Source organism: Polypterus senegalus, chromosome 13 (genome assembly GCF_016835505.1).
Source record: "Polypterus senegalus isolate Bchr_013 chromosome 13, ASM1683550v1, whole genome shotgun sequence".
NCBI lineage: Eukaryota > Metazoa > Chordata > Cladistia > Polypteriformes > Polypteridae > Polypterus > Polypterus senegalus.
This window is the reverse complement of record NC_053166.1, coordinates 89,859,584-89,872,345: the sequence shown is the minus strand read 5'-3', so window position 1 is coordinate 89,872,345 and position 12,762 is coordinate 89,859,584. Positions and strand designations below refer to the sequence as shown.

General features: G+C 38.0%; 1 protein-coding gene across 1 annotated transcript in view; it reads left to right on the top strand.

Annotated features, from left to right (window-relative positions):
* Positions 1-12,762, top strand: part of LOC120542543 (NXPE family member 2-like) — a 137,815-nt gene that overhangs the window by 107,310 nt on the left and 17,743 nt on the right. Inside the window, exon 4 of the mRNA XM_039775074.1 lies at positions 2,888-2,949. Within this exon, the coding sequence (XP_039631008.1) occupies positions 2,888-2,949 (62 nt within the window). The remainder of the gene's footprint in view (positions 1-2,887; positions 2,950-12,762) is intronic.

Here is a 12,762-nt window from a genome sequence, read left to right as displayed (position 1 = left end):
ATACATATATATATATACATACATATACATATATATATATATATACATACATATACATATATATATATATACATACATATACATATATACATATATATATACATACATATATATATATATATATATATTGTGAACGCTGGCCCCAGCACAGACAGACGGACGACATATTTTGCACCACACACTATTTATTATATACAATATATACAAGTTATTAAGTTCGTGCACTCACGAAACCCCAGTGCCTTCAGCACCGAATCCCCCAAAAGTCCAGGGCCCACAGTCACTGTGCCTTTCCTCTGGCCGCCTCCTGTCCTCTCTCCAGCTCCGTCTTCTTCCTCCCGACTTCCACCGCTGACTGGAGGGAGGCGGCCCCTTTTATGGGGAGCCGGATGGGCTCCAGCTGCTTCCCGCACTTAACGGTGGCCACACCTCTGTGTGGCGGAAGTGCCGGCTGCGCACCCGAAAGCCGTCCGTGTCTCCCCGGTCGTCTTCCCCCCGGCACTTCCTGGTGTGGCGGAAGTGCCGGGCTCCCAGAATAAACAGGCACTGGGGTGCCGCCTGGCGGTGGCCACGGGTCCCTACAGGGCTGGGCTTCCAAGCCCTGTACCCGAGGCCCCCTGTCTAACCAGGACGGACGCCCCCACTCGTTCTGGAGGAGGCACACGCCCTCCTCCGGTCCTCTAAGGCATCCCGGCCGGGCTCCATCCCCGGCCGAGGGCCACACGGGATGAACCGGCATCGGGGCGCCGCCTGGCGGTGGCCACGGGCCCCTACAGGGTAGGGCTTCCATGCCCTCGACCCGTAGCTCCCAACAGAACCAGGACGGACGCCTCGCGGCCGGGGACCACAATATATATATATATACATATACATATACATATATATATACATATACATATATATACATATATATACATATACATATACATATATATATACATATACATATATATATATATATATATATATATATAGAGAGAGAGAGAGAGAGAAATATACATTGTAAATCAGCGTGGTCTCTCTGTGGTGTCTTTGTGGAAGGCTGGGTGTTCCCCTGGTTTCCTCATTTCAAATAAATAAATTGCTGTCTTTGATAGTGTGAATCTTAATGCCTTTAGTCCACTAAAACCTACTAAATACAGAAGGACTTGTCAGTGTTTTTTATGTTATTTGTATCTATCACATCCTTTATGTGATTAAATATTCTCAACATCACCCCATGGTCCTGAGAAGTGTTAAACTTGTTGGATAATTGATCAAAAGAGGCTGGTAATAACTACTAGTCCTAAGAATTCTACCATAGGATGAGCAAACCAGTTTCCTACCAAACATCAGGCATTTGTTTACTAAATGACCTAAACCTCCACCATAAAAACACAATCCTTCTTGTATGATATGTGTCATATTACCTTAAAACTAATCATAGATTTCCAGAAATCCATGTGAGATAGTAAATCCCTTTTTCAGATGGAGATCTAGAATGTACAGGTGGTGCTCCTCTCTCTCTTCCTTTTTTGATAGTTAGGTTCCCACTTAAAAGTTTAACATTGGTTATTCTTTTCACAATCATGATATAACTTAATTTGCCACAGGAAATGTTCTTAAGGGAAGCATTTTTATAAACTTAAACAATTGCTGTCTTGCTCTTGTGCTTTAAAATTGGGTCAACTTGACACTAATCCAAATGTGATAAAAGCTTTACATTTTGCCTGATATGTCTATTTTGGAATGACAATTGTTTCAGTTTTAGAAAGCATGGTTTCTATGTTTCATAGTTATTTTTATGATAGTTAAAGGAAATTGTAAGTAATTGTTTTATCACAGATTCTTGGCACTAAAAATTAGCAGATGATAATATGATTTTCATGAGGTGCCCAATGTGTGATCACAAAACAAATAAAACCCACAATAATTCTAAAGTATAGCAAATATGCATTGAAATGATTATGCAACAGAATAGAGCAAACAGAACTTCATTTTATAAGATGCAGACTGAAGAGCATTTACCACTTGAAAATGGATACATTCTGTAAGTTTTAAAGCTTTTCTTTTCATATATGGACCATTGCACCATAGATGACACATTAAACTACAAAAAGAATTGCAATACAAATTGTTAGATTTTTATAATGAATTTCAGAGACAAAAAGTAAATCTTTTCCCTCAATTGTTTGCAAACTCGCACACAAGTCTCCAGAAAAAAAAAAAAGTTTAATTACTTAAAGTTTAGACACTGATTCCGGTAAATCCCCAGCTTTATAACATACTTGTTATGGCATCAAACATCATGCAGTGTGCCCAGCAACACAAAGCATGCAAAGTACTAAAATGGCAGCACCCATAAATACTAAAACATAAAATTGTGACAAAATAGCATAATCCAAGCTAAAAATATAAATAATGAAGGTAAAAATTAATAATTCTAACTAAATATGTACAAACATTCAAAAATTGTGATAAATGCATTCCTAACAATAATCTTAGCATAAAACTGTTTACTTAAAAATGAGTTCCTAGTCAATATACCTAACAGAAAATTGTCTGTTTTTCCAGAGCAACAAACAAAACAGTAAAATTTTGATTTCGATGCCAACAGATTTGTGTTTTTATAGTAAGTCTATTTTTGTTTTTACTACATAACAGTAGTAGTAGAAATATTGTTATGTGTTGTCCTCAAGTTCAATACACTATGATCATTTGAGCAGTCTGGAAGGAGTAAATGACTGTCAATACAGGGGAGTCAACAAATCAATAAATAATATATGTGAGAACAGAAATATAAGTAAGAATGAGTTAAGACTAAAGAACCAAATCAGTAAATGAAGTTTAGCTTCACGTAGTAAGCAATGGCTCATGCCTGATACTTGGCTGTCTTCTTTCTTCAAAGGTCAAGTATTGGTGTGAGAATCCCTAATGATTTCAAGCCAGTTACAGTTGTGGCACTTAATGGTAAGTAGTTCAGTTTTAACATATTTTGATTTTTTAAACTACAGTATATTTGTGATGGGTGTCACATCTACAGAAATATATGCTCAAAAGGTATGAAGCTGCCAAAGTGGAAAACTACAAGTCAATCTTACAGCTGTATTTGCAGACAGGATAACATGAAATTAACTATTAATTAGTTTACTAGCTACAATAGTAGTCTCATGGGTGTTCAATGTCCAATGACCAAAAAAGGCATACTAGTCATTTGCGTCATATATAGATTCAGGACAATGCACTCCCATTCCCTCCATTGCATTACACAAGATGTTGATGCTGTAGGTATAAGAACATTCATCCATCCATCCATTTCCAAAGCCCACTTATTCAGAGGAGGATTGTGGTGAAGCTGGAGCCCATCCCAGGAAGCATTAGGCAAAAAGCAGAAACAAACTATGGACAGGACACCAGCCCATCACAGGTGAGCACACACACAAACACACACATGTGCAGCATGGCTAATCCACCTAAGGAGAATGTCTTCAGACTGTAAGAGAAAACTTGAACACTCAGAGGAACCCATGTGAAAAGTAATAAAGAAAAAGAGAACTCACCAAACTACCAAAGCAAGTTCACTGAATGGTGAAGGACTGCATTACCCATAAACCTTTATAAGGCTGGCAGCAGTCTATCAATGGTATAAGGACATTTGTGTATTGTGTTCTGCATTGCTTGGTGATTATTAAAGGTTGGTGATTTTTGTGAAATGTTTTGTTGTGGTTTTTGAATAAGTTAATTGTGGGTTTGTGAGATGGGATACTGCTGGGACAGCTGGGAGTTCACAACAAGTCACAACTTCTTTAGAAAGGTCTTGTTATGAGGATGGTGTAATAATATTATGATAAATATACATTGCTAGATTAAAAAAAAAACTTTATAAACCAGTTGCTTATGTTATTACAGGTTAGATCTCAGAAAAGACCAGTTAAAAACCATGTGTTGGTGAGCTGGCCTGAGGGAATACAGGTGGTGGAAATTAAAGGACATTAAAACAATGGTTTTGGTTAGAATAGGGGCTGAATCATGCTGTATAGCTGATAACACTACACCCCCACTGATTCAAGGGGTGTGTCAAGAAGCCACAAGATTCCTTTAAATTAAGGATGACAGAAAGGCTTAGTCTCTCTCTCTCTCTCTCTCTCCTCTTGCTTCTGCCCTATGCAGAGATCCATGCTGTCTGTTTCTACCATTCCAGGAAAAAGCTATGCTGGGCCACATTGGACTACAGACCAAATCAACATACTAACACAGAGAGCCATCCCATAGCCTGTTATCCAGGCTGTATTATTTTGTCACACTCATCGTACTCTGCTTATATTTTGAAAATATTATCTATAATCCACCTTGTCTCTGTGTGTGTGTGTGTGTGTGTGCGTGTGTCCATCTGGTTGCTCTGTCTCTGTTATAACCAATTTTAGGTACGAAGATTTGTAAAAGCAGTGCTAATGTTTGTAATGAATTTCATTACTACATGTATCACAAAATGCATTCCAATAGGTGGTGCACTACAAACATTAATACTGAATATGCCGATTATCTGGTACTCTATCTAATTGGTATAGACTTCAAAGAAAGAGGGAAGTATTTAACTATAACAGCATTCAATCCTGACAGTGACCTGGCTGGCAAGTGTAAATGTAAAAGGTCTTTAAATTGGATCTGTGGCATTCTATTGAGGTCTATGTAGTAGGGTCACCCTAGGACAATATCATGAACTTTACGGTTGCTATGTATAGTTTTAACACTATGCATTTTGTTTTCTATTTCATAACCATGAATTAATTTAGATTTTTGTTTTTGTTGATTACCTTTGTTATTAACCCATGTGCCATGTTTTTCGTCTCTGGCAGAATACTATGGAAGCTATATTTTTTAGCAAAACTGAAAGATTTGAAGGATAATCTAAAATTAATAATGACTTTCAAGTGGTGCTGTCTAGTGTCCTGTAATGACACATATAAGGCCTCCCCATAACAACATAACAAAGTAATGCCCCTGAAATTGAAGCTGGTTAATCAAAAAGTTAGATCTTGCTTGGACAATTTAAGATTGGTAATGCTGAAGGAGGAACTCAATAAATAAACACCACTTGTTCTTTGTTTTTTTAAATGTGGTCAGAATATGTTGTTGAGAAATCTTCAGAAAGCCAGTTATAATTTAGACTTTATTGCACTTTATAGAAAACAATTGCAGAGTACATAAAGCCTGTCTCAGTTCATGAAGTGAGCCCCAAGTGTTCAGTGAGCCCTGAATATATTAACAGTTCTTAACCCCAAATGTCTCCCTCTCACATTAGTTTCCCATCATCTACTATACAGGGTTTCTTCATGATGATGACCTCATTTAGCATCTTTTTTTATAACAATCACCTGGGGCCTCATGCATAACGTCATGTGTAGAATTCACAATAAAACTTGGAGTAAGCACAAAAATATCCAGATGCAGAAATCTGTGCATGCCCCAACTTCAACATTCTTCTGCTCCATAAATCCCGGTCAGCGTGAAAAGTAACGCTCATGCACATGCCTGCTGCCCCACCCCCAACTCCTCCCAGAATTATGCCTCTTTGAATAAGCAAATCAATATAAGTAGCTCCTTGCATTTTGCGTTCTGTGAAAAGACAATGGCAAAAGCATAGGTAAAAAGAAGAATTTCAGCGAATACCAAGTAGAGGCAAGAAAAATGGTACTATTTGTTGGTTAAAGCAATGATATAAACAACCAAAGGAAGTTGATCAAGTGACAGAGTGGAAGAGAAACTCGAAAGTTGAAGTTCAGAAAGTCGCAAGAAGTGGTCAGATATCAAAATTGCCCTGAAAAGGCGAATAATAGCCCACCGTCTAAGTGTCATATGGAAGCATATTAGGGTACAGAGAAAAGAAAAAAACTGAGACACAATGTGAAAAAAGGTCAACATTTCCATTTTAATCACATAGTTTATTTTGTCTTTAAAGTAGAATGTTAAAATCATTTAATAGTTTCTCAAATCCCATCGTAACTAAAGTGGCACGTTAAATGCTTCATATTCTATGTGTTCTTTTATGTACTCTTATGTGTGTGAATCACTACTTGCTTCTTAAATGGGCTTTCTCTTACACCGACAGGACACAGAATACATCACATTCATGATGTTACAGCTCTCTGAACAATTTAAATACTAAGATGTGTACTTGATATTATTTTCATTATGATAGAAATTAAAGCATGTATAAAACATTGAGGCACGTTGGTGCAGTGGTAGCGATCAGCTGGCACCCCTTCCAGAGATTGTTCCTGCCTCCTGCAAGATACTTGTTGCGCCATACGCGACCCTCAGTAAAATAATTTATTGCAGCAGTACTGTCTCTTTCAAACATACTAATCTCCATTTCCTGTCCTTCCTTTTCTGTCTCTAAATAACCAATCACAACATTTTTAATAAATGTCAAGGCATCTGTAAGCTTAGAACAACGATTCTTCAAAACTTCTAAGGAAGATTGAAATATCTTCTGTAAGAAGAATGAGTCGGAGACATCATAAAGATTTGGGGCAGCCACCTGTATAATTGAATCGGCTGCAAAAGTTAGTTTAAGTAGCACGATGTGCTTAGTTCAGAGTCCAGAACAGAACTGCCTGTACTGAGGCAAGATGGCAGTTTTAAAGGCCTGGAAGGGAAATGACGTCATCTGTGCAGGAACTGGGAGTGGTGTCCTCGTGCCCAGAAGTGACGTCATCCTTGGGGCCAGCAACAGCCGGGATTTCCCAGGAAAGGTCTGCAAGGGACTGAGAGAGATAGTCAGTACACTCCGACATGCGCACATGTGTGACACTTCATAGTACATGTTTAGTTATTCCATCCATCTATCCATCCTCCAGCGCGAGGCAGGACCAATACCTGAACAGGGTGCTAGCTCATCGCTACCACTGCCCACCAAGTCCGCACATATTTATTCATTAACAATATACATTATTAAAATGAACTTAAAAAATTATCTGTATAATGTAATATATATATATATATATATATATATATATATATATATATATATATATATATATATATATATATATACTTTACTGCATTTCACCTTAAAAATGATATCAAGAGCTCCAAGAAGATAGTGCCTGGAAATATAAATCGACTTAAAAGCCAGTCGTCATCTGTAAATACACCCTCTCTTCTATTGAATTAAATTGAATTCCTTTATAGTATATGTATGGTACAATGAGATTAAATATGTAAATCCTCCATAAACTTATTTTTCTCTAAAATGGTAAAATAACAACAACAATAATAATAATAATAACACTGATAATAATAATAGGATAAAAACAGTTAAAAATATACAATATGAAAGCATAAGTGGCTCATGTTGTGCAATATCCATCCATCCATTATCCAACCTGCTACAGTATATCCTAACTACAGGGTCATGGGGGTTTGCTGGAACCAATCTCAGCCAACACAAGGCGCAAGGCAGGGAATAAACCCTGGGCAGGGTGCAAGCCCACCTCAGGGCAGGTTGTGCAAAATTACAACTGTAATGCAAGTTTACAGTGAAGCAATTGTACTTTTAAGTACAAACAGTTCTACAGGGAGCACTTGATGGACTGATTGACTGCATTTATAGCTCTTGGGATGAAACTGTTTCTGAACTACGAGATCCATACAGGAAAGGCTCTGAAGCGTTTACACAATGGGAGATGTTCAAATAGACTGTGCGCATAGCCGAGGCAGCATATGCTAGATGCTGTATCCCGATAATTCTCTCTGCTATTGACACAATCTGCCATAGAGCTTTCCGATCAGCTGCTGTACAGCTGTGATTCCATACTCAGATACACTGGGTTAAAATACTCAGAGTGGTCCACTGAGAGTAACAACGCTAAAGTGGCTATCGTATTTGGAATAGTTTAGCCATTCGGTACACCATCATATGGTTACAGGTTGATTACAATCAGATGCCTTAAACTAAAAAATGATATGCGGTTCATTTCAGGGTAATTGATAAAGTTGTGTCAGAGATGTGAATCTAAAAAATACTGGGTGCTGCCAGTTTGCAAATCCGAGCTGAAAACTTGTGTACGCAAGGGATTGAGCTGGCGTCAAAATGTGCGTGGCTTTACACCAAGTTCAGTTTTTATACATCGCAATATGAGCGTGGAAACAGGCATACACAACATTTGTGTGCCTACGCACCATTTATATATGAGGCCCCTGTTGTTCCAGATATTTTCATGATGATACCCTTGCCCCATAGACATCACCATAATAATCTTCTTCCCAACACTTCTTCTCATAACAATCACTCTGGCTCGAAGGACAGATTTGCCACCCGGAGGTGAGCATCACCTGATTACCCCGCCTTCATTCTCACAGCCTAATCCTGAGCTGTTAAGATTGATGGCCCTTCAGTTAATCAATTTTTAGCAATTCAATTCTTAACAATTAAGTTGGGAATAGAAGGACCCATATATAAAAACTGGACTGCTTAATAATAGCTTCACTGATAAGGGCCAAACTGTAGACGGCCTTGACACAGTGCTTCATACTTGAAAGAAGGAAAAAAGAGAAGCCTTTAACAAATGATTTTTTAAGCTAATATGTGCTACTGTATATTTTTGTTATTATCACTAAGATGTATAAAGAAGCATTGGCATATAAACTTAAATGTTAGCTAAATTTAATATAAATGTGCTATCTAATATAAGAGCCCATGGCTGCAGACAGCAGCATTGTAAAGTCATGGCACACAGCTGCACAGTGGTCCGGCAGAGGCCAAGCTACTGCTTATGTCCCGGGCACATGTTCAGGAAAAAGTCCCTAACTTTCGACAATCAACTCTTAAGCCCCTATAGTGCTCAGATTTACTAATATTGTAATACATTATATTTTAATTTTATTGCCTAAGGTATTAATGAGCCCTAATACTTCTAAATGCCTTTTGAGTGCTTATATGTTTTATGTGCTAGCTTGAGAGCTTTCCCTTCACTCACACAGGCAAAGGCCCTAAATTGAAAGTGTGTTTAGTCTTCTATCAGCACTTGCATCCTCAAAACAAAATTTACCTGCTTGCTTCCTCTGAGAACAGGATAACATTGGCTCACAGCTTGACTCACAGAAACCCAAAACAAAGCAAGTGAAAAGGACAAGCAGGCAAGAGGCCTCTCTAACAAAATAAATGGTGTCCTTTTAAAGCTGCTTCAGGCTTAGACTTTTCATAGTTAATAGCACTAAAACTACTAATAAAGCATATTGATCCTTAATTGAAATTCTTAACAAATACAGTAATTCTCCGCCTTTCTAACTTCCTAACCCAGAAATAACGCGTGCAGATTGTGTCTATATGAGGTGCTTAGATGGTACTATCACTCATTCTCTCATAGTGTTTTTAACGTTTTCTTACCATTAACATATCCAGAAAGAGTTTTATTTCAACTCTATTGTCGTAAGCTCCAGGATTTACATCCATCAAGCCTTTAGTTCCATCATGCACATGACAGAAGGGCTATGTCAACCATCATTAGGAAGGTGTGTGAAGTCAGCTTGCATCCTTTCCTTCTTTATCCTAGCTACACTGAAACTTAAAAAAAAAACTGAACTCCATTGGTTTTTTCAATGTGGATTGTTTGTATGAGCTTTGTGCTTCTATAAGTCATTGTTATTTTGAGAACTGGTGGCCATTTTGTTTGTAGGGTTCTATTTTCTTCCATGCCTCTTAGTATTTGTACCCTCACTGTTTTATACTATTTGAAGTTGGAAAAAATCAAATACTCAGTTAGAGGATCTGTAAAGACTTTTTTCAAAACATGGCAGGATATAATCAGCAATATTTTAAAATAAGCTCTTAACAGAGGAAGTAATTATTTTTGTATTTCTTTGTCTTCTGCATTCATCTCTATTGGCTTATTAAATTATTAATTTAGGTATGTTTACAACCCTTAAATTTTACGCCGTTTGCCTTGCTCTCTCTCTCAGGGGTAGGGGTCGACTTGTTCATAACTCAATTTTACTTTTTGTGAAAACTGATTGATTTGTATGGAATGATTGCAATAAAATTAATACAACTTGGGAAAAAAAAAAAGTATTTGTACCCTTACGTTTTTATCCGAATGGTGCTATTTTTCAATCACACCACTCCACCATTTGCTTTTGACTTTTGGTTTAGTAACAGTTAAATTTTCTCTTTGGAAGTTTGTGATAGTGGGGTTAGGGGATCGGGTTTCGGAGTTGCAGGGGTAGCTTACCTGTCTGTTCTCAATGCTGTCTTTTAGATGCCTTTTGTGGGTGGGGCTGAACTGCAGAGGTTTATGAATTCAGTTTAAAACAAATGTCTCATTTTTTGGCTGTTGATGTATATTACTATAATAATCTATACATATAAAGGAGAGTTGGGATCCGAGAGACTGTGTTTGTGGAAGGATTGAGAGTCAAGGCGGGTGAGGGAGTCACGTGATCATCTCCCCTCCCATTCACCTGATTTCATTTACTTCATTTCGCTCCGAGCTGACCTCCGCGGCTGACGCGGTCTTGCCGTTCTTTTTCCTTAGTGTTTAGTCCTTTCTCCTTTACTGATTTACTGTTTAGTAGACGCGGTACTTACTGAATAGTATTTTTTCCTTTAGTGTTTCTGCTTAGTGTTTCTTAGTGTTTAGTAGACGCGGTGTGATAGTGTACCCGGCGGTGTTGCGGTTTAGTGTTACTTTCTACTTCGTTTTTGTACTTTAGTGTTTAATAATAAATAATAATAATTAATTACATTTATATAGCGCTTTACTCAGTACTCAAAGCGCTAAAATAGTGAGTGATACTTAGCTGATAGCAGTGTAGAAGCAGCACAGCACAACGGAGCCGGTAGGACAGGTGGGTGTGGTAACGTAGGTGAGCGGCGAAAGAAAGCACAGCAGCAGGAGGAGGAAGCAGGATTTGGATGTTCCAATACACAGCCATAAACAGTAACAGTAACAGCCATAAGCCAGGTTAGTATGAACATCAGATCAGTTCCCGGTCATAGAGTACTGTAAGATGAAACGGGAGCACATCAGCATAGCGAATATAATCACGGAGACAGATCATCCCGAGGTGCTAGATCGCCAGGTACAAAGAAATGTTCGTAGGTCTCGTCCCGTGATCCACAGACTCAGCTGTTCCCAGTAAAGTGGAGTCCATAAAATCTGCAAATATTAAGCCAAATCCATGTAATTCGAGTCAGCTGTATCCACGAACTATACGTACAATAAAGGAAATAAAACAAGTGTAAGAAAGTGCAGAATTAAGGCGAATTATGCGAAAAGTGTTGCTAACAGGGAGGAGCGGCAACAACAAGCGTGCACCAGCGTCCCTCACCTGCTACAATAAAGCAGTTATAATAAAGAAGTTTAGTAGACTTTTACTTTATCTCATTTAGTGTTCTTCCTGGCGGTGTTGCCGTTTTTTAGTGTTAGTGTCTACTTAGTGTTTGTGTTTAGTGTTATGGAAGGAGTGATCTTACCACTGTAAGATTTTTGCAATGAATGAGTTTGTAAATAATGATTATTGATCAACAGATCACATGAGCAAATTCAACGAAATTTTAGCTGCGCATACAATTTTCCAACCTCAAGAGGTTTTGCTAATGTGGACTCCTGACATACCTATAATGCCCATTCCACAAAATGCAAAACATATTCAAATGTTACCTTCTGCAGCTACTGAACGAGTGACTCACTGGGTGTGTACCTATTATGATGGTGCTGTAATTCATGTCTACGACAGTTTAAACGCTGATAAAAAAATTCAACTTCACCGAAGAGCAGCTTCGTTTCCTTCATGCATTTTCCTTACAAACCTCCCACAGTTTATGAAGACACACAGCAACAATTAAATCATAGAGATTCTGGTGTATTCTCAATTGCATTTGCTGTGTGTATTTCTTTAGGTATTGACCCAAGTGATCACGTTTTTACTATTTCTTCAATGCGAAATCACTTACAAATAATTTTGTTACTCGACAACTGCTTCCGTTCACTGTCGAAAGTAGCCGACGGGCGACATCAGTTACAAGTATTCACTAACACAGTCACTCAGAAAAGGGGAGATGACTCGGTGCAGGAAATGGGTATTGAAACTACCTTGGAAGACATGCAGTCAACGAGGCGATTAAACGGATCTCAAGAAACGTCTTCTGGGTTGGAAAAAAGCGCTTGGCTGCCAAAACCATATATATTCATATATATATATATCTATATCTATATCTGTCTATATATATATATCTATATCTATATATATATATCTATATCTCTCTCTATATATATATATATATATATATATATATATATATATATATATATATATATATATATATATATATATATATATACAGCTTGCTTACAAAAGTTAAGCAGGTTTCATTTCGAAATTCTACACGTAACGGTCATAACGGTCGACAATGTCCGCCATGTTACACTTTCTTATTTATGGCCCCATCTTCACGAAATTTGGTAGGCGGCTTCCCTGCGCTAACCGAAACCGATGTACATACTTATTTCGATGGTATGACACCACTGTCGGCCGCTATATTGAACTTTCCAGAGGTTACTTAATGGGCCCATCTTCAAGAAATTTGGTACGTGAGTTCCCAATGTTAACTGAATCCTACTTACATACAGTACATATATAAGTCCATAGCCTTCAGCTCGGTCCACACTCTGAATCCTCCAGGCACTCCTGACTATAATCTAATTTTGAAGGTTGGGGCACCAATAATGTTACTGAGAAACTTACAGCCACCGAAACTTTGTAATGGCACGAGACTTCAGG